Source organism: Alligator mississippiensis, chromosome 5 (assembly GCF_030867095.1).
Source record: "Alligator mississippiensis isolate rAllMis1 chromosome 5, rAllMis1, whole genome shotgun sequence".
Lineage (NCBI taxonomy): Eukaryota > Metazoa > Chordata > Crocodylia > Alligatoridae > Alligator > Alligator mississippiensis.
Window position 1 is genome coordinate 186,550,978 of NC_081828.1, and position 23,175 is coordinate 186,574,152.

A 23,175-nucleotide genomic window follows, 5' to 3' on the forward strand; every position below is an offset into this window, starting at 1 on the left:
CCGGGGGAGGAGGCCAGCCCGAGCTGCCCCGCTCCGTCCCGGGGGCTCGGGGCGCGCTACAGGCGGGGGCGCGGGGGGGGAGGCGCCCGGCGGCGGGGCTGGCCGCGCTCCGGCCGTGATGGCCCCCGGGGCGGGCAGTGCGGCGGCGGCGGCAGCGGGCTTCCCGCGGGGGGAGCGCGGCTGGGGCCGGGGCAGCCCGAGGGACACGGCCGGCTCCCTGCGCCCCTCCAGCCCGGCTCGCGGCCGCCGCCCCGTCAGGGCTCCCCGTGACAGGCCCCGCCGATGCGTCACTGTCAGGGCCGCCGTGATGGATGAGCGGGAGGCGCCGGGCCCTCTCCCAAGGTCAAGTTGAAGAGTCTCGCGTGCTGGTGAAGCGGCGCTGCTGAAAGCGCGCACAAAGCCCGCCCGCGGCCGGGGCGCTCGGGGGGCAGCGGCGCAGGGCCGGCCCGATGCGGGGGTCCCCCGTGCGCCTCCACCGCGGCCGGCCGAGACGGGCGGGGGCGGCGCGGGGCGGGCAGCGCCCTCCTGCCCGGGACCCGCTGTCGCCCGAGCTCGGGGGCCGAAACTTTCCGGGGGGAAAAAAGCTGAATTTGGGGCCGAGCCGCCTGCTCAGATGGAGTCTGGCTTCAGCAAGCAGGTTCCTCCCGCTCTCCACGATGATTGATATTTTTTATTCAGGCAACTTTTATTTACCTTGCAAAAATGTTCGGGACAAATGTGATAAATTACAGATATGCAAATTTCTTTGAATGGCGTTGTAAGTGTGTCTCGCTGGAGCTGAATAACTCCTTGCAAGCCGGTCTGTGCGCACTCAGGACCCCAGGGAGCTGATCAAAGCACCCATTCTCTTTCATCCCCGGTATTCTCCTCCAAACTATTTCGATACAATATGTTTCCATGATGCACTTCATGTGCCGCGGACACAGAACTCATTACAACCTAGCTAGTTCTGCCGACCCCTTTGTTCGGGAGCAAAACGTTCAAAAAAAAAAAAAAGTAGGGGCGGGGGGGCCCTGCCAGTTGCCAGCTTTCTGAAATGCTAAAGCATGCGTCATTTTTCACCAGGTCTCGTCTCGATATCCTCAAAAGACAAACTATGAAACCGGCCTCAGCCCTTTCTGGCATTAATTACGCTGCTGTCCAGCCGATCTGTTTTTCCTATTATATGCATTTCTCAGCGGGGATTTTTTTTTTTTTTTTGCAAGACTAATGCAGCTGCGAGTCAAACTATGAATGCATTTTTATCAGGATAGAAAAATAAGTGCAAAGGCTGCGAAGAAGCAAGAGCGGGGGATTTTCTCGCCTTAATGCCACGTTTTATGGCAGTGGGTTTGGGGAAGAGCTTTGCACGATGCTGGGTTTTAAGCTCTTGTCCGTGCCTCGCGCGAGGTACAGTCGAGGAGGAGCGGTGCGGACAGGGGTCCTTTCTGGGGGAGCCGGGGCTCCTCTTTACCCGAGAGCTGGTGGAGCCGGCAAAGGGGCTTTGGCGGGTCTTGCTGAGGTTTGGGCATGAGCAACGCTCAGTTCAAAGCCGCGGGTTGCGGTGGGAGGGCGACGCTGCAGCTCTCGGGGCAGATCGCTGGGGAGGGATGACAGTAAGAATATAAACTCTATTTCCCTCCGCAGCGCATTTGTTTATGGGCTTGATTGGTTGACGGAAATGGCTGGCAGCCAGTTCTGGGAAAGATTCCAGACCTGACTCCGATTAACCCTCTCTGGTGAAACTCTGCTGGAAACCAACTCACCAGCAATTGCCATTAATCTACTTACTAATTAAGCCAATTCATTTCTAAAGGAGAAAAATTCCTTTCTTTGGCCAAACTGATGGGAGGAAATTTGAAAGAAGCGCCAAACTGTGTCACTGTAATTCAGCCAAGGACTGCTAAAACAAGGTGTTGATATATAGCGGGAGGCTTAAAACAAGTTTCTAGGGCAACAATCCTTTGCAGGCGGTGGTACATAGTGCATAGGAGATGAAGCTCGAATAATGGTGGGCTGCCTTGTGCGGTTGTGCGGCTCCCGGGCGCTTCCCAGCGCACCGCCCGCGGCAGGCTCTGGCCCCGGGCAGCCCTGCGCGGCGGCGGCGGCGGCGGCGGCGGCTGCTTCTGCCCGACGGGGAGGAGGAACGCGCTGAGCCCGCGGCTCGCTCTCGGGCAGGGTTGGTCCTTAGTCGCTCTTTAAAGCCCTGGGAGCGCTGGATTTGCGCTCGGGCTCTGGCTGCTCCCTGGCGGGGGTTAAGCTGGGAGGGGAGGGGAGGGGAGGGGGGCGCGGTTTCTGGGCGCAGGGGCTCGGGAAAGCCCCAATGTTCTCGGAGCCTCGAGCTCCGGCCCGGCCCGGCCCGGCCCGGGGTCACAGCGCCCAGGCAGCGCAGGCCCTGCTGCAGGCGGCGGTGCCCGGGAGGGCTCGGAAAGGGCCGGCCGTCCCTAGCTAGGCCAGGCTTTATTGGGGGAGCCCCGCGCGGACGGGCAGGGCGCCGGGCCATCCACTCGGCCGGGCCCCGTCAGCTCCGCGGGGGCGGAGGCGGAGGAGGCGCCTCGGCGAAGCTTTGTCTGTCCCCGGGCACTGGAAGAGAGAAGACACAGGCGTGAGGCCTCGGCCGGGCCTGGCTGCGCTCCCCCGCCCGCGCCTCCAGCACCCCGGGGCCCGGTGCCTTGCTCGCCCCGGCCGCCCCGTGGAGCAAGCGCGGCCGGGCCGAGGGGCTGTGACACGGGGGAGCTGGCTGGATGTGCCGCGCCCGGCGCTGGCAAGCAGGGGAGCTTGCAGGCAGGGCCCCCGAAGGCAGCAGCAGCCCCCTCGCCCTGCCCCCGCCCCCGCCCCGCGCCGGCACTGGTGGAGGCGGCAGCCTCAGCCGGGCTGAGAACGGCGCAGCCGAGCCCGGGCCAGGGAAAGCGACAGCGCCTTCCGCAGGCAGCCTGCCCCGGCCCGAGCTGAGGCCGGGGCAGGGGCTCGGACCGGGGCAGGGGCAGGGGCCAGGTCAGTGCGGGACGAGAGCACGCGGGGCCCGGGAGCCCAGGCCCGGCCCCGCACAGCACCGTGGCGGGGCCCTTCCCCGGCCCCCGAGCAAGTGGTTACGCAGCTGCAGAAAGCCGGTGAAAAACACCCAGGAAAGATGGCCCCAAATACCCGAGAGCTGAACGGGCTCCGCCACAGGCCCCGGGACGATTTTTATTCCCCTCACAACGCGGCACCGAGTATCTTCACTTCTAGTCTCCCTCTCTCAGATCATAAAAAATAGGATGTGAGGCTCCTGGAAAGACTAATGACATTTCACAGGTAATGCAATTTAGAAAGCAACACTTCCATGTTTTCTTTTCCAACAATGTGCATTTTTGTAAACTGCTATAAATTGCAATTCAAAAGCACTGATCTCGCCATCCCCAATCATTTTTTATACTGATCAAATGAATGCAGATACTCCCATTTGGGAGGGGCGACATGACATTTCACTTGGCAGTTCTAAACAGGTCACGGACCTTTCACAGACCCTAAGGCAGTGGGAGGGAGCTCTTTACGAAACCGTGTAACCAAATCAAACCAATGGTTACCCCTTTTCAATACCATTGGAATGGTTTGCACAATGCTATTCACATCGCAGCAGAGGAACTGAAAGGATGGTCATCCAATGGAAATTTCTTTTCCTTTGTTTAAACTTGCAGCGCTCAAAAATACTAGAAAACAATTACATTTGGTGTGACAAAAAGAGCAACGCTCCATCTAGATGCGCGTTTGTATATCACGGGCCGCCTTGCGCCGAGGAGTTTATATGCATGCAGGCACACACATGGGTGTGCATGTGCACGTTTATTGGAGATGGTGCTTTGTTTGAAGCCATCGGCACAAAGACACAACATGGCTGCCCTGGAGATGACCTATTGCTTTCAAGTTGCTTGAACACATCAGAATTTCTATTGTTAAGGTTGATTAATTGAAACTGATAAGTTACCATGAATAAAGATTGTTTTTCTGTTTAATGTGGTGGGCCTGATTTGGTAAATGCTTCATTCATGTAGCCTTGCAGTGCAGCATATGGGCCAGATTCATTCAGGATCGCAAACATATACAATTCATTCTGGCCACAACCAAAGGGCCTTTCTATTTTAATGACAACGTTTGAATGAAAAATTCCACTTAAAGAGTCACTAACATTACACGTGATGGTGTAATTTATTCTCGCCTTTGGCTCCCAGCGGATTAAACCGATTGGAAAAGTAGGGGCGTTTCATTCAGCAACACAAATGCGTGCGCGGCGAGCGGGCGGGAGGCTCCGCGCACGACCCGCCGCCGCCGGGCAGAGGCGCTCCGGGCCGGTGCCACCTTGTGTCGCGCCCCGCGGACAGACGTCTCGCCACCACGCTTCCAGGCGGCGCGGGGCGAGGCGAGGCGAGGCGCGGGGGCTGCGCGGTGACCTCCCGCCCGGGGACGGAAACCCGCCGCCGCCCCTCTCACCCCAGCCACAGGCCCCCGCGTTATACACGTGCACTGAGTGCCTGCCCCGCCGGTAGCAATGGGCACCCCCCGGCTCCCCGCCCCAGGCAGCACCGCCGGGCACCGCGCTGGACTCAGCCCCGTCCCCCGATGCCTGCGCGCGGGCCCGGGCAGCGCAGGTCCCGCGTAGCCCGCGCTGCGGGGCCGCTCCTCGCCTCGCCCTGCCGCCGGACGCTGCACAAGGGCCCGCTCGGGGCCGCAGCCGGCACTTGCGCGGGGACGCGGGGCTGCAGCCGCTGCGCCCAGGCGGATTCAGGTTCAGCGGCACGAGCGCCGGGACACAAGAGGGAGCAGCGGCTGCGCCGGGCGCGCACATCCCCGCGCCTCGGCCCGGCGCTCACCTCCGCGAGCGGCTGCTCCTCGCACCCCTCGGCGCGGGCAGGCCCAGGTCCCAGGCAAGACTCGGCCCCGCCGGGTCCAGTCCAAAGCCGCTAGGTTTCGTGGCCTTGGCAGGGGCAGCAAATCCGGGCTACCAGGGGAAGGCGGGCTTGGGGGAGACCGGCTTTCCTCGGGCCAGGGCCCGGAGCCTGCTTTCCAAGGGCTGCGCTGCGCTGCGCCTCCCCCCGCGGCGCTCTGTGCTGCCCCGGGCCGGCTGGGCCGCGCGGGGCCGAGGTGGGTGCTGCCAGCCGCGGGCGCGGGGACCAAGGGGGTTGCGGTATCCGGGCCGGGAAGGGGCTCTGGCCGCGCTGCTGCCTTCCAGCGCCGTGCGGAGATCCTCAGCCCCCTCCACACTTCACCCCCGGGTCCTGCACGAGGGATAACGCCAGCTACCCCGCGTGTGAGGGCGCGGGCAGGTCCGGCACTACACGCGTGCCCTGGCTAGCGGCCTTACGGCAGGGATCCGGCTGGGGCAGTGCTGGCGGCAGCTCCTGTCGGCCCCCCGGGGACACCCCGGGGTGCGGCTCACGAGAGGTGCGGACAGCTGCACTGCGGGGCGGCGTGGGGAGGGCAGACGGCCGGCAGCTGTCCGCTCCTCGCACTTGACTGCAGGGTTCAGCCAAGAAAGAGCAAGTTCACTCCACACGCCCCGGCCCCGCAGAGCTTCTCGCCGGGCGCTGTGTGTAGGAAGGAAGGGCCGGGGAAGAAACACAAAATAAGCAAACATGACATGTCTCCCAAGCGCTCAAGAATGTACTAATACATCGGTAAGGCCCAGTCTTAAGGAGGCCGAGCATCTCCAAGGGGCCCCGATCCCATACCCGCTGAAGTCAACGGGAGAGGTTTGACTGAAGTCGGTGAAGGATCAAACCCTTGGATTTCAAGGGCCTGGAGCACTCGGAAAACTTTTCAGAGGGTGCTAAAGCACCTCGCAGGATCTGCCCCCTAGTGTATGTGTGTGTGCGCGGATGTGATTGTTGTAGGGCTTAGGGCACAGCCCCATGGCTAGCAGAAATTCCCAGCAGCCCCGAGCTTCTAGTTAGGCACAAGATAACCAGGGTTGAGGGGGGTGGGGTGGTGAGCCCCCCATAAGAGACTAGAGCCCCCTCCCCCCCCAAGATCTGAAAATCATAAGGGGGGGGCGGGTTTCCTCCGATGTGACTGCTCCTTCCAATAAACTGGTTTAATTGTTTTTGCAGACCCCCACTCTCCTCCAAGAGTCAAAGTATAATTAATTCCAACCCTGAAGATGGCCATACTTTCCTCCTGTGCTTGGGCATTTACAAGTACATTAACCTACTCAGATTCCAATTTTGAAAGGTCCTCTTCCTTACATCTGTTTCCCCAAGTCTACATAGTTTTCAATGTTTCTCCCTGTCCCCCCAAGAGGAAAACAAGCAAACCTTTACAGTGAAAGCTTAAAAAATAATAAATTCCAGGAATGTAACAGTCATCAGAAACATCCAACAGCAAACTTGCCTACTTGGTTTTAGTTCAACATGCAAGGATCCTACTCCTATAAACATTAATAGAGATATTGAACTGGTGTTAACAGAAACAGGATAAGTCTTTTATTCGGACAGGGAAACAGTGGTTTTATGTATCTAAAATACTTTTACAAATATAGATTTGAAATTTATGAAAAATTCCTTGCCCTTTCAACCACTTTTTAAACTGACCTCTTAACCCCTTCATCCTGGATTGACAGAGTAATTTGAAACAGAAACAAACAATGTAATCTAGCAGAATAATTTGTGTTGCTTCTGTAAATCAGATATTTATGTTTGCGCTTTCTCTTGCTGACAAGTCCTAAAGAATCACTGTTATTCTGAGTTTTTATCTTTGAGATTCATGTCTTTTCTACTCATTAAGAATGTGTCCAGAGATTACAAAGTCAATAGTATCCAAATACCAGACTGTGAGAAAAGTCTTCTTGAGTACATAAAATCAACTCCAGTACATGTCATACAATGGAAGGTAAAGATGTTCTTAGCTACCCAATTTTATCACTGTTAAACAAGACATAGAAAAAATATCCTTGCAAATTTTACTTATGAATGTCTTATCCCTGCTTATGCAAACTTTTAAATGCTGACAAATATTCTCTTTCACTATACTTACTACTGCAAATTTATCTAATGATCTAGTTTATTTAAATATAATGTCCATAATGCAGAGCTTTAATGCTTTTGAAATCAAAAAATCTTCTCATATATCTATTCCTTTGGTGTATTCTTGTTCAATATAGATATTTACTATCTTATTGTTAGATTAAAGCATAATTGTTAGAACATTATTGCTTCTTCATTTTCCAAATATCAAAATATTAGTCTCTGAGAGCAGTTACATTATTCATCTGACTGAAGTCCAAGCTGCCAAACCAATGCAGCACTGGTCACACTGACTTTACAGTTATCTTAATGCGGTAGTGCCCAAGCAGTTCTTTTGGCCCCATTGGCCAGATGAGTGGTGTGGGATTGGCTTATCGGCCAGATCCATTCTGTGGGCCCAATCCTGCACACTATATTGCAGATGTGGCCCCAGCCCCAGCACTATGCTGGATCAGGCCTGCCACCCCAGTCCCAGCCCTGGCATGCCACATTAGGGCCCTCTGCTCCAGCCTTGTCCCTATGTGTACCTAATTGGATCCCTACTGCCCTAGCCCCAACCCTGTGCATGCAGGATCAGTCCTGCATCTCCAGTCCTAGCCTCAGATCCAGCCCCATGTGCATTGGACTGGGCCCTGCTGTCTTGGTCCCAACTCCCTGTATGCTAGTGGAATCTAGTTATCTGGCCTGTGGGGCTTGGAAATCTAGCAGTGGGGGAATGGTAGCAGCATTAATTGCCAACACTCCCCTCACCAAATTTCCAGACCTATGGGAAGCCCTGAGGGCTGGATCACATGACTCTGTGGGCTGGGGGTTGAGCACCCCTGTCTTCATGGGTCATTCTCTAGAAAAAATTACTTAGTGACGACAATTAATTTAAATTTCTGGATATGGCCCTATGGATCTTACTCACGCAGAATAGTCCTATAAAAGAGAGAGATCCCTGAAACATGAATGAAAGTCCATCACTAATTATGAATGATGTGGAATACTGGCTTTTGAAGCCTGGATAGGTTGTTACCAAGTACCATTCTTGCTAGGAGGGTCTACTTTGCTGACAGAATGCATGAACTATGTGCAGTGTTTATGGTGCTGAAAGGTAACAAGTGGGTGGAGATCAATACAAAAGGACTGAATCGTGCACCACCAAAACCAATAGAAACTTTGTAGTGGCTGTGGAATCAGGCACACAGAGCATGGCTCCACAGATAGAAAAGGGTGAACTAGTGATAAAAAAAGAATAAATATGTGATTGTCTATGTGTGTGTCTGCCTAAAATTACCTGTCTTTTCTCTTGAAGAGTCAACCCGAATTGGAAATCATCCTAATTTTAGAACTATTAATTTGCAGAAAAATGTGCAGAACATTCTAAAATATACATTTTAATGAAAAACATGTTTCATGCTGTAGATCATGATGATTTTAATTTTGCATCTGTACAATAGGAATGCTTCCAATTACATATGATGAAATTATAGTTAAGCTTTAGATACTATTGAAGTCAACAGTTTTTTCACGGTAATTCCTTGGTGCAACATCTTTTTTTGTTTTGATGTATCAATTTACTTTCATAACAGAAACAAGAGATTTCAAATAGGCTATTTCTTGGTAATAGCTGTCTTTCTGGCATAGTTATATTTCCTTTTTTTGTGATTGATGCTTTGTAGCTGAGATAATTTAATAGTTCTGAAATTTCTCCTTAAATTGTTTAATGTTGTTATTCACTATACTGTACATTCAATTATGCAGTGCTCTTCATCTTACTGTACAATAGTTAAGAGATAAATTAGTCATTACTCTAAAAACTGGAATACAGTCACTGGTGGGGCAGAACTTTTAAGCTGTAACCAAGCACAGCAACACTGCAAAATGAGTGTTTATTAATTATTTGATTGCATTATACAAGAGGTCAGACTCCACTGTAATAATTATAATAATTTTTCCTGATTTTTCAACGCCTAAATTTTAAACCAGTCTTTATAGTCAAATAAAGCACTTGTGCTTATTTATGAAAGGCAGTGCTTAATTACATTGAAAACCACTTGTATTTTTAATTAGACTTCAACTGTAAAATTGGGGGATTGAAATGACTTTTGCTCCCTGAACTTTAGGGACTGCAATAGTAAATAAAAGAAAAATGCATTTGAGACAGAGGCTTTTTTATCTAATTTTGCTAAAAGTTACCAAATTTAGTCAGGGCAAAAATGTACTTGTTAAAGAACTACTTTTTAAAACCTGAAGAGTTAGTTTTTCAGATCTCAGAAAGTTACAAATCACGTTCTTCGCTTTGGATGTCTTACTGTGAATTCTTCCAAATATGTCAGCCGTCAGTAATCAGTTTTGCTCTTGTGTTCTTATAAAATCCTACACATGATTTTTCCATTGTGCATTAAAGCCATGTATAATTACAACTACTCTCACGTACAGCAATGGCTGTCAGTGCCACCAAAGTAGTTGTTATCAATTTCATCACTTTGGAGAACATCTGACATTCAGTTTGGCTGAGTGAAGAGAAGTATTTATGAACGGGCTTCAAACATTCTTTCTATTAAGATGACACTTTACTTGCAATTAATAAAGGTTAATAATCAGTTGGTCATGAATGAAATTGAAACCATAAACCCAAGACGTATCTTGAAATTACATTTCTATTATGTCTGCAGTTGTTATGGACGTGTAAAGATTTTTGGGAAGTTTTGGAGTCTCTTCAAATTTTGGCTGAATATTGGCCACCATAAATCAATTCCTTCCAGTAGATGTACTTATGCAACTCCTTTGATGAATCTAGGTGTCCCCTATTTACATTTTCTTGGGAACTTTTTCATCCTTGGAAGCTCAGGCTTTTTGACATTCTCCAATTTTAAACTTTTCTAGTAGATTAGCTACCAGAATAAAGTAGAAGTTTTCATTGTATTGGATAGACTAAATTGTCTTTATTATAAGAGATGTTTGCTGAAAAAGTTACTGTTACTGAAATATCCACCTCCTACAGACAGGCTGTGGTTAACACTTTAGCTTCCTGCAGTACCAAAGAGAAAGTTAAACTTTTCATCTGAGCTGCTATATCCCAATTCAGCTGATCTATATCAAGATCTTCTGCTGCATCATTTACAACCTCGCAAGTTTCCCAGTGCACAAGTAAGCTCTCAGAAATGGATGCCAATGCATCTGCATTGAGGGTCCATCTTGTTGGACAGATACAGGTGCCTAGTAATGTACTTAAAACCCCATATTTTATGCCCAGAAATATGGCATTTTGTTAATCTGATTTTCAAATTAATGTTGCCTTTTTGTAAGCAAAAGCAGGAGTATCTGTTAGTACCTTTTCATAAGGTACTGTGAAATGTAAAGTATGTTCATAGCAAAATGTAGTTGCTGTTGGTGGTTACTTTCGCTACAGATTGACTGCTGTGCCTGGCCATGTCAACACCACATGTTTACTGTGCAGTACCTCATTACTGCTGTGCAATAGCTCATTCATACTGCACAGTAGCATTGTAGGGTATGAACTGTGATGTGATGCTACAGCGCAGTCGTAACAAGCTACTGCGCAGATAGCGTCTCCTCGAAGCCATGCAGGGATGCTACTGCCGGTTACTGCGCAGTTATTTAGTACTTGGTTATGCAAGTACTAAATGACTGCACAGTAACAACTGTGCAGTCAGTATCTCATGTAAACACAGCCCCTGATACTAACCTTTACCTATTAGTGATCTTCATAGTATATCTGCAATAGCTGTCAATGCTTACATTTCAATGTTCTATTATAGCTCCACTTATTGATATGATTACGTCTGGTAAGTAAAAGCTACATTGCATAATCCAACGTGTAATTTATGAATATCCATGTCACCAAGATATCATGGTCACAAAAACACTTACTCTATTTTTGGAGAAGCTGTTTTTTTCATTTATCATAATTATCATAATATTTCAATTATCATCATTATCCAAAATTTTACTCAGAAATATTTTTCACAATTTTAAGAGGTATATTTTCCATTATTTCATTTTATATAGCTGGATTTGTGATTTTTTTTCTATGTAAGGGCACATTTTCAATGTGTTCATGGCAGTGGCCTTGAAGTATAGTGTTGTCCGGCAAAACAACATTTTCTTCTATCTTGCTTTTGAATGTCACCATGGTTCTTGTAGTTTTTGAAGCACATCAAATGTTCTGTGGTGATAAGCAGCAACTTTGTGACTTTCAAAATTTGTCTGAAGCCTTTTCCCAAGTAAACAATAATAATCTTGTGGAAGTTTCACTTGCTGAGTAAAAATACTTTGTTCCTTGAAGCAGTACAGCAACAGAAGCAAAGTGTCTACATATGCTATCACTAGCTCCATCATAATGGGACCGCTGAAAAGCATCAAAGCAGCATGAGTAGAACAGCTTTGGAAGACTAGCCTTGTTTTTCAGTTATACTTAGGGAAAAACTTAGTCATGGTTGATGATGTGCCTTAGAAATGCTGGTAGAATCAAAATTGACATTTGGATCCTGTACAAGGTAATGGTGGACACCACTCAGTATTACAACCAGCAGACTGTAGTTCCTCAATTATTAAATAGCCACATTTAAATTATTTAATTTTAGTACCTTGAAAAATGTCCATTTTGTTTTTGTACCTCATTCAGTCACTACTCAGTAAGAATGGCTTCTGACTGAAGAATTCAATACATACACATATATTCTATGGGAAACTGAAATATGTAGCTTGCCTTTTGGTTTTACATATTCTTGGTATTAGTATTAGTATTGGTATTCTTTGTAGAACAATGTAGATTGTGGAAGAATGAAGAAAGGGAACAGCCTGCATCTGATTTGTTGATTACACTTGGGAATGACTATTTTTATGTTTTGCTTATGTAACTCTTTGACTTCTCTCTTACTTAGACAAAGAAAAGGCTAAAAAGTAAGATGGCAGTGGGAGGCCTGCTAGCCCCCAAGCATGATGGAACGGTGTCAGAGATTGAAAAGAGATGGCCAAAGAATCATGGCTCTGTGCTATCTATCTCCCCAATCCTCACACCCCCCGCCCCTTTGTAATAACAGCGCATAGAATTTGTGTATGAATGGAGGAAGAAAGAAGAAAAGACCAGTCATAAGGCTTTGGGAGTCAGTCCCAGGTGAGAAGCAGCAGGAGAGACCTGTCATTGGTCCCATGAGATAGAGGGGATCAGAAGTCCTTCTGTAGAGGTAGAGGAGGAGGCTCCATAGTCTCTCAAAATGTCCTATGCCTCTTTTTTAAATTCCATTTAGTTGTGTCTCACTGAGGTTCACAATTATTTCTTTGCATTTAAACATTATCTGTTGAGTGTGCTAAGTGGACTCAAATGTCACTTCATGCACGTTTAACAGTTTTACAAATAGCATCCAGGCCCACTATTCAGAAAGTTTTGCCTCTAATGTGATATGTAAGGCATTATGCTTGTTTCTCAGTGAGGAAATTCCCTCTTTGGCAAAAGCAATTTCTAAAGTTGGCAGAGTTGCATAGAAAAATGGGTGTTTACTAATAAATAATGTTACTAACTGATCAATAATGTTACCGATGCTATGGAGACCATCAGTTTCCTGCTTCATCAGTATCTAAGAAATGTCTGTACTTGCTAGACAGTCTGTGATCAAGTTCAAACAGACATGAAACTAATTCTCTTTTCTGAGTGAAATTTTTGGACTCCTTGCTGGTGCATGCTGTTTCAGTTTGCTCTAACCGGCATTTCATCTCTGTCGTATGTAGCACACAGAGAATTACTTGCAACTACAGAGGAATGCACACCCACATACACGCACATGCACCTACCAACTTACCCCATTACCCAGTGCAAAATGTCTGTACACAAGGATTCCTCAAAGGTTCTTGATCTTATGCTCAGGGATAATTGACTTCATTCCCTCTGGGATAATGATTTCTGAATTTAAGAACTAGGGATATTGAGCTCAGTTCCTCCAGGAGGAAGAGAAATTGTTCTCTGGGTCAAACCTGATTGAGAGTCACCACCAAAAAGGAAGCCAGATTCAAGCCTGCACAGATTCAAGTCCTCTTGAATACAGCAGTTCTTAGTTTCAGTCTGGCACTTACTTTACCCTCAGTCATGAGGAAAATCCTTATGGATAGTGATACTGCAAATCATGCTATAGAGATCATTAGCCATGAAGAAAGAAGTTAGTTATTTGACTGTTTAGCATCAGTTCATAGGCCTAATACATGGTAGTATGTGAAATGGGAAGCGACAGTTTTGAGTTACTACCTCCAGGGTACATAGTAATAACTTGCTCAATGGTATTACTTCAGTAAATAACACAGAATAGCTAATGCCAACCCAAACGACAAAGGAGACAGGAGGTTTTCAGTGACAGGACTAGAAGGCTCTGAGAACAATGAGCACGCTCATGTAAGTACTTTGCAGATCCTATAAAGTAATGTTCCCCAGGCAAGTTGGCAACATTACTGACTTGGAAGACTATAAAAGACTTGCAATGCCACTTCTACACAATTGACCTGACAAGATTAACTTCCAAAAACATATGTAGGTTTTCTCTGCACTTATGAGCATCAAAGATGGAAATGGTGTGGAGTTATGAAAACATAATGAAAAAGCAGAACATTGCCAAATGTAAATGTTTTAATCAGTTTTTTTGTTTGTCTACTATAACCCAAACAAACAAATGACTGATTTATCTTCACAAAAGGTAAGGGTGGTATCTAGTTTCAGTTTCCATATTATCAATGAGATATATGCATACTGTGGCTTTGGTCCAACAAAGCATTTAAACATGTGCTTAAGTTTAGACAAGTGAAGTTTCTGGATTTCAGTGGTGTTACCATATTTACCCAAATCCAAGATGACTTCTAATTTAAGATGACCCCTCCAAATAGTTAGATTCTAGACAATGGAAAATAATATTATATCTGTGATTTATAATTTTCCATGTTTAGAATCCAATTTTTGGAAAACTGTCTTAAATTCATCCCACCTCAACCAGTGTAGCAGGGAAAGCAGAAGCAAGGGGGGTGGGTGGTGGTGGCGCAGGTGGCAAGGGAGTCAAGTGACCTGATCCGTCCCGTTTCTCCCTAGCACCTTGGCCCCAGCACTTGTCCCTTCTGCCACCTCCCCCCCCGGCTCCAGCTCTGGCCTATGCCCACCCAGACAGCAGTGGTTGTGGTGGTGACAGCTCCAACCACTGCTGCCTGCCTGGTCAGGGCCTGGAGCCACACTGTGTTCCTTGTCCCCAGCTGCAGTGGACTAGAGCAAGAGCCACAAGAGTGATGGGGGGAGGAGGGGGAGGGCAGGAGTTGGGAAGGTGGTGTGGGGGCAGAAGCAGCTGCAAGGGGCAAAGAAGTGGTGGAGTTTGGCAGTGGCTGTGGCTCCAACTCCTATCCTGAGCCTAGGGTTGGGGTCAGAGCTGGAACCACAGCAGCTGCCTGCCACCCTGCTTTTTACTGAAATCCAAGACAAGGGGCTTTCTCTCCTATGTTGACTGGGGTAAAAACTTTGTCTTAGATTTGATAAAATACAGTACTGACTTGTATACCATTAGGCACATACTTAAGTGCTTTACTAGATAAAGGACCCTGAGATTTCATTAAACAAACTGTTAAATTAGATAATAAATATAATTCATAATTCTCCTAATGCTTATAAAAGAATTAATGAATAGTGTTTTGCCTTTCATCAGACTGTTGCATTACTTTTAAAATATCACATATTCACACTTGTCTGATAAAAAAGTGTGCTCATAAAAACTCTATGTAAGCCTTTCAGGTATATCTTTTCAGAAAAGTATGGATGGAATTAAATACAGGGTTCTTACATATTAAGAATCCTGTACTCATAAATGTTACTGAAAATGTACCACTGACTATTGGATAATGGGATAAACTGGATTTCAGATTCATGCCATATCAAAGATAGAATATAGAGATAAAAAGGATCACACTGAACCATAAGCTATGCAGCTAGAAATACATAACGAAATAACAAAGTACATTATTTCCCCCCCCAAATTTTGTACTCACCATCTTCATACAAATTGTACATTTCTGTTCCAATTGTAATCTGAACATCTGTAACCCCTCCTTTCTTTTCTTTTCTCTCTGTAGATGATTGGGAAGGTATCTGTGGCTAGTAGGGGAACATTTTCTGGTTAAGGCTGGGCATAAGCTGATTAAGTTGATTCGATCCAATTCAATTTATTAAGGATTCTGGCTGAAAGCCATGCTCCCAAAAACAACATAACATAGCAACATAACAGACATATAGGCATAATATAAATTTAAACAAAATTAACAGAAATGCAAATATAATAATAAAACAGGGCCAATCATTATAAAAGCATTATTCCTACTCCTAGAATTAACATAACCAATACAAATATGGTGATAAATCAGATCATGAATCTATAAAAATGTTATGCATAGTCCACAATTAACACAGTAAAAAACAAATATAGTGATAAAGTTTATCGGTCATATCAACAATAAAGGTTGTTTAGCTCTGATTGCTTCAGCCTTGTAAGCAAAAACTGCAAGACAGTTTACTAAATATGGATCTGTTTGCTCGAGGAACCATATTAATTTCTCTCTATTTGAAAAGTATGCCAATTTCTGCAAGAATGGTGATAAATACTTTCTCCTTCATTCGTTATATAGAGGGCATTCTAAAACATAATGAATAGTATCTTCCAAAACTCCTAGACAGACTGGGTAACATCTTTTAGCCCTTGGAATAGAAAGTCTACGACCAGCCAAAACAGCTGTGGGCATCTGCTTGGTCCTAAGTCTAGTCAAAGAGGTTTGCCATTTATTGTTGAGATGCAGCTGTAAATACCTTTCGCCACTCCCCTCCCTCCCCCCCCCATCTAATTTCCAAAGAATATATAGAGAGGCAATGCGAGTAGTCCTAGCCACTGCAAAATCATTCTCTCTGGCAACATCTCTGGACCTCTGGAAAACCCGGACCTTTTCTATGGGGGAGAAGAGTCTTTCATTGTCTTTGACATAGTGTCCCATCCTGGAAAATGCAAAAGTGCGGGGAGAAAAGCTAGCCAGGGAGATTGAAGAGAAGGGGGATTACTGATGTCTTCTATATAGCATAATTTGAGCAAGCAAGACGGTAGAAGAGGCAGGATTTTAAACCAAAATCCTGCCATTCTAATAACAATATTAGTTAAAATGGAATCTAATCCCGTCTCTAATCTCAAGAAGGACGCGGGAGTTGAAGACCTAGAAGAGCCCTAAGAAACTTATTCTGAGGTATGTCTACATCATTACTGGTGGCATAGCCCCATACATAAGCGTCATACAGGTTCTGGGACGCAACTTTGGCTTTATATGTTAATATGAGAGCTTGGACTGATTGTCCTGCTGTGGTCTCATAACATTTCTTTATAGCCACTGCTGATTGGGCTGCCTTAGTTTTAACCAACTGAATGTGGTGTTTCCATGATGGAAAAGCTGTAAACATCACACCCAGGTACCTACAGGTTTTAACAACTTTGAATTTGATTCTCTCCATATTCCATGGGTATTTCATCAAATGGCTTCCCCAAAAAATTATTTTGGATTTAGCATAATTTAACTTTAAGTTATTTTGTACACAAAGCTGCTCAAAAGTTGTAATTGATCTATGTAATCCGATGGGAGTTCTTGACAGTATGATGGTGTCATCTGTGTACCTTAAAATAGGGATCGGAGTTGCTAGTAATTTTGGGGAATGAAAATGAGAATCCTGCATGTTTCCAATAATGTCATTCATATAAAGTTTAAATAGCAAGGGGGCCAAAATATATCCTTGTCTAGCTCCTTTTTGTATCTGAAATTTCTGTGTAAGTGTGCCCTCTCAGGCCCCACCTAACTTGGGGCCATGTATCTTTATGATATTCTATCAGCATATGTAAAAGAGAAGGGTCAACCCCATAATTTAACAATTTTTCCCGAAGTTTACTTCTATCTATACCATCAAAAGCTCTTGATAGATCAAGAAATGCAACGTACAATGCTGATTTGTGCATTTGCATATATTTGCATCTGAAAAACCAAAGGATAAATATGATACCAATAGTGGAATATCCATCCCTAAATCCAGTCTGATGTTCATATAATATGTTTTCACCTTTTACCCATGCTATGAGATGGTATAACAAGTGGTGCCCAAAGATTTTAGCTGAGACATCTATTACATTTATTATATTATTTGATTTGGTAGAATAGATATAATTCTATGGAAGAACAGATCGTTCACAATCTCTGTATGAATGTGATTAAGGTGTTTATATTTTCATATACAGCTTTCTGAGAGAAAGCTATGTGATAGATGGATAACATTCAGACTTTTTTTTTTTACTTATTGCTAATCTTTTCTTTTTCTTTTAAAAAATTGTGTAAGTAAATTGAATGTTTAGATGGAGGGCTAGAGTTGTTCTTATAACCTTGATGTGTATTTCTTGAATTCCATATAACAACTCTAACAAAATGTTTGGTATTACTTTTTCATTTTTTTTAAAAGGCATCAACAAAGTTTTATTTTCATTACACTTCAATACTATGCTGGTCCCAGGCTCTTAATATATTCCATTTCACTCTGTTTAACTACATCTATTTTACTGTCATCTTAAATTGTAATGTCTAAATATCTGTCATCCAGAAGTCTAATCAACAAACCCATGGAACTGACAAAAACATTTGCCAAAAAATAGTTACTGTGGTCCCAAATTAAGTGCGTGATTCCTATCTAGTTTAGTCAGAGCTGACCCTTATCAGGCTCATACAGTTCTTATTTCATACTGTTTATGACAGTTATATCAATTCATACTCAGAAGGCAATATCTCCAATCATAAAAGCTTAGAATTGTTTGTAAATAATACCTTATAGTTAAAACAGAATCTTGTATTTATTATCAAATGCATACAACAACAATGCAATATAAGAGTAACCCTATTACACAGTCACTATTTAACACTGAAAATTGTAAAAATCCCTGCATTCATGTAAAAGTAAACAGCACTTGTAAAGGACTATTAGCATGCAAATCAGTACAGAGAATTTTCAGATATGTACAATAAAGCATTGGCAGCTATTAAAAAAAATCAGCAGCTCAATCTTTCATTGTACAAATCATAGCTTTTGATTCTTACATAAAATCTGATTCCATACTTCTCAAAACTGTCAAAAATTGTACTATGCACATTAATCACAGAAACATTTAGAACATAATTTACATTTAGTGAAAAATTAGGTTGCATACCAAACGTGAGGGCACATATAAACCACCTCTATCCATCTTCATTTCGCTTGAACCAGTTTCAGTACACAGAGGAACAGCAACCTGCAAGTAACATATCAACTACGAATTAAACATGTTTAAAACAGTCTTTGCTCAAGACCCTATATACTGGCATATAAGTAAGTAACATTAATACAATACTGAAATGGTGTATGTCTTATTCATCTGATTACATAGGGATTACATAGAATAATGACACAGACAACAGATATATTTAAAAAATATGTAGTTTCATATATGGTTGAATTAAAACAACTCTTTTATAACTAGGAGAATGGAATATATCCAGAGCTGGATTTGGTGTGACCTTACTCAATAAAAAGTATGGATTAATACAAAAATATGTAAATGCAACATTAATATTTTAATTTAATTTAATCATTATCAAGACATTCTAAATTTGTTTCTGTAGCGAATGGACATTTTCTGCAGCAAATATTCTGCTTTTATGCATTAAAAGTCTGTTCTGCAAGGCACTCAAATACATGCTTAAATTTAAGCAAAGGGGTAGTTCCCTTGATGATAGTTTTCCTTTGCAGGTATAATCAGAATTAGAATAATAAAATCATAGAACATTAGGATTAGAAGGGACCTCAGGAGGTCATCTAGTGCAACCCTTTGTTCAAAGCAGGACCATCCCCAACCATATCATCACAGCCAGGCCTTTGTCTCCCCAGGTCTTAAATTGTCTATCTATCTGGGTCTTAAAATGCTATATCACTTCTTGCCTGACCTCTCAATCTGGACTGATTTTACTGACTTTCCTTTTGAACTATAAGTTAGGGGAATGTATGGGTATTTTATGACTTCACTCATTTCCTTGGAGCCAACTGAGTGTGGATGTGTATCTTTATTCCTTAGGATAGGCATCTGCAGTTAAAATAAGTTAGATCCAACAGAAGTACTCTTTGACACAGTCTTTGAATTGGAAGCATTCAACTGCAGGTTTTATAGACTTCTTTTGTTATGTCAAGTTCTATTGTGCAGGTGATAAAAGTCTAGTAGATAGGAGAACTGTGGCCCACTACAGCTGTGACCAACCTGAAGCAAAAAGCCATCAAAACACTGCCCTGACATCAAAATGCAAGCACCTCTGCTAATAAAAGTTGTTTTTTTCCTGGATAAACTCAACTGCCAAGTAATAAATATGTTTAATAAACTCTCAAGTTCTATTTTACCAAAATTTCCACCTTAGATGCTTTTCCAAATAGAATGTATCTATTCAATTAGAGTTACATTGTAAGAATACAATTTGTCTTGAATATAGGGCAGTAAGTATTTGTGCCAGGGCAGGAGTGGACCCAGGATTGAACTGTGACTCTTCTGAAATTTAGAGAATTAAGATTTAATTTAAGACTCAAAGGACTCATAAGATTTAACCTCTCAGTCCTTCTTTGATCCAGAGGCGAAATTATCTGTGCCACTACCTAACTTAGATTATTTCCTTCTTAAGACATCTCAGCTGTGATGGCAGCTGTTTTGGAGGAGAAGGAAAGGCCAGAATTAAAACTTTTCTCACTCTGTCATCCCACCCACTTCTGTAAGAAGTTAATGGAGACTTAATGGCTCCTTGAAGACTGCTGCTCCTTAACGTGTTGTGACACAATGCAAATAACTCACTGAGCAAAGAAGCTCCTTACCACCCCGTTCTTTCCTATATGGGTACATTGGGCAAACTACAGTCATGCTCTTAGTTCTCAGATTAATTGAAGATTTTAAAATGGCATTATTTGTGGTGCACAAGACACTATGATCTTTGCCTAACCTTGCTTCCCAACAAGAGCACCCATCCCTGAATTTCACCTACAGTTATGTATATAATTAGTGTAAGCAACACAGGATTGTGAACGTGCAGATAAATATACACTATATTTCAAGCACTGCCTCATAAATTTTATACTGCTTACTTTCAAATTCGTTTGATGTTATGCTGTATTTAAAAAGTTGAAAGAATTTCCAACCCTCCCATCCTCTCCCAAACCACTAAAAGGAACAAAACAATTGCCTAGTTGTCTTTACATACTGTTTGACTGAAGGTTGCATGGTTAAATGATGCTGACTGACGCTGTAGAGATTGCCTAAGAAACATCTCATTCTTAATGGCATGGAGGCTAAAAAAAAAGGGACAATGTGTTAATTCAAAACATAAATATGCAGAGATTATAAAATGTAGTGATTTAATATATTTTTGAATAATTACAATGAATTAATTTAAAAATATTGTTATTGATTTTCAAAATATTAACTAGGAAAAATTTGAAGTAAAGTAACCTTTTTCTGACATAAGAAACTGGTTGCTACTTAATCTAGAGTTAAGCTGTACACAAAACAAAGACCTTACGAGAGCCTGAACTTCTGGATTGTTTAAAAACATGGATTATAATTCCATGGCCACTGACTGGTTACTTGAATTATATATTTTGTAGGACTATTAAGATTAAAGCTTGAGTTTTAAGACATGTTCTTTAAAATCCCACTTAAATCGGTGAGCACTCAGCACAACTCAGGTCTTCAGTTCAACTCTTTTCTTTTAAATTACATATTAAAACTCTATTCTTTTAAATTTTGACCAGGAGTTCAAAAATACTGCAGCTAAGCTTCTCTCATTTAAGAGAACTGAGCAATCCCCTGTATTTGTTGTCCTTCAGTGACTTCCTCCTCATCTCTGGACTCAGTTCAAAACTATTATTTCTCCTTTTCAAAAGTTGCTTGTCCTCTCTAATCTCATATCCATTGACTTTTTAGCTAATTTACTCAAATTACAAACAGATATTTCATTTGTCCTGGGAGGGAAATATTTTATGCTGGGACAAAGTTCAATCTTTCAGACATATGTCTGTTATTCAAGGACAACCCCCCAAAAGCATTCTTGGAATAAGAAGTGCTAACAGCATGTACCACAACATTGTGAAGTGTGTCTGAACAGTTGTCCTGGGATTGCATAATTAAATCAAAGGCAAAAAAGCAGCAGCGTATGTAGCTGCTCACTAAACCCTGATTGGAAGGGCGATGTGTATATGTGCCAATCCTGGGACAAACACAGGCACAACTTAACCCAAGACAAATACAACATCTAGTTCCTCTAATTTTTTCTCTCTTGACCTTCTTTCTCAAATCATTATGTAACCACTTCTCAGTGGTTCTGCATTCCAAAATTTCCATTTTGTTTTAGACTACAAATGACAGACTAAGAATGGTTTTGTGTTTTATATTAAAGGTATAATGATGAATAAAAGTATAAATATAGTAACTCTTTTTTCTAGTATCTTAAGTTTTTTTCTTTTATGAGACAAGACAACAATTAAAAAAGAACATTTGATGATGAAATACATCTTATTTTACTGATATGGCCTATTATAGACTTTAAGGAACACAAATGAAAACAATAGAGAAAGGAAAGAAAAAAAACTAGGCTGAAAGCAGCAACAAAAAGCTTCTGTGCATCCTATATTATTGAAGAAATAAACTACCGCATTTACTTGAATCTAAGACTACAATGAATTTATGATGACTCCCCAGTAATTAGACTGTATACATGGAAAAAGTATACATTTCTTATAATTTTCTGTGTATAAATCTAATTATTGGAGAGTCATCTTTAATTTATCTCCCCATTGCTGCAGTGGGGTAGGCAGTGAGGGGCGGGGAGGTGTCAAGCATCTTGTCCCCTCCTTATGCCTCCCCCCGCTTTACACTTCTGCCTCCTGCCTGCCCTCCCAGTTTCAGGCCCCTCCTTCCCTCATTGCTCCCCCTCCATACCCCTTCCCACCTAGCCTCTGCCTCCCCTCTCTTCTCTTTCCCTGCAGTCTCTGCTTCCCACACCCCCTGCTCCTTCTCCCAGCCTGGCTGGAACCCAAGGGGCCTCTTACATTTGTTTCTACTCAATTAAGTGAGTCTGCTGGAGTGTTCTAATCAGAACGCTCCAACATGCTGTGGCATCTCATGTATTCAATGTCTCTACATTTCAAAATGGCTTGTTGAACAAGTTTTAGTTAAAGCACCCCTGCTGTGATTTTGAAATTTGGGATGCAGAATACATGAGATGCTGCAGGTGTTTTAATTAGAGAGACTTCTGAGAGCTGCTCTAATTAAAATGTCCCTCCTCCCCACTCTAGAGCCCTCCTCCCCACCCCAGAGCACATGTACAGATGCCCCAAGAGTTTCCCTAACCTCTTGGTTAGGGCACTTTCTTGGGAAGTGGGTTTTAATACTCTTAAAATGAGGAGGGCCTAGACCCCACGTCTCCTACTTCCCAAATTAGTACACTAGCTATTAGGATATCAGACAAAAGGCAGACACTTCCACTTCCTGCTCCTCCTCTGCTACTGAGTGGCAGGCATGGTCCCAGTGACTTTAGGTACCTCCCCAACTGATTCAGGTTACAAAAGCACTTAGGCAGGAATTAGTCCCATTGCCAACTGATCTGGATCACTTCTGAGTATGTGCAGTTGCCCAAGTATAGGCACTTAGGGTTGTTTCCAGGACAAAATGGAGTCAATAATTAATCTAGGCACATGGGCAGTTTTGCAGCTGCTGGAGTGGGGTTGATCTTAATCATTTTTGTGGCTTGTTCATCAATATTCTGTTTAAATCCTACTTATGTGCCCACAAGGCCAATCTGGTCTGGCATCCATGGCACTGATACTGTAATCTAGTAGAACTGAAAAATCTTTGAGGAATGGAACACTTTCACAGCTTTGTAATACAGCTCTTCACCTGTTTGAAATCTATTGAATTTTAACTTCAGTGTTCTAACACTCTATCTTAGCAGTGAAAACTGCCAGCTAATTTCTCAAAGTCCAGCTCAGTGCTGTACTTCAAACAGCTGTAAGGATTTTCTGTTTTTTTTGCAAGGACTGTGTGCTACAGAAAAACAATCTTTTGAGATCTAAACATCCTAAAACGGTTCAAATTTTAGA

At 43.7% G+C, this 23,175-nt stretch overlaps 1 protein-coding gene across 4 annotated transcripts in view; it reads right to left on the bottom strand.

The window, feature by feature from the left end:
- Positions 1 to 6,417: 6,417 nt before the first annotated feature.
- C5H10orf67 (chromosome 5 C10orf67 homolog) overlaps positions 6,418 to 23,175 on the bottom strand; it is a 103,393-nt gene continuing 86,635 nt past the window's right edge. For 3 of the 4 annotated variants that reach the window (XM_059729079.1, XM_019497760.2, XM_059729077.1), the window contains 4 exons: positions 20,280 to 20,367; positions 18,218 to 18,298; positions 14,991 to 15,096; positions 6,418 to 11,470 (listed from right to left, as the gene is read on the bottom strand). In XM_059729079.1, the coding sequence (XP_059585062.1) occupies positions 11,451 to 11,470; positions 14,991 to 15,096; positions 18,218 to 18,298; positions 20,280 to 20,367 (295 nt within the window). In that variant the 3' untranslated portion in view covers positions 6,418 to 11,450. The remainder of the gene's footprint in view (positions 11,471 to 14,990; positions 15,097 to 18,217; positions 18,299 to 20,279; positions 20,368 to 23,175) is intronic. The other variant, XM_019497764.2, reaches the window with a different exon arrangement.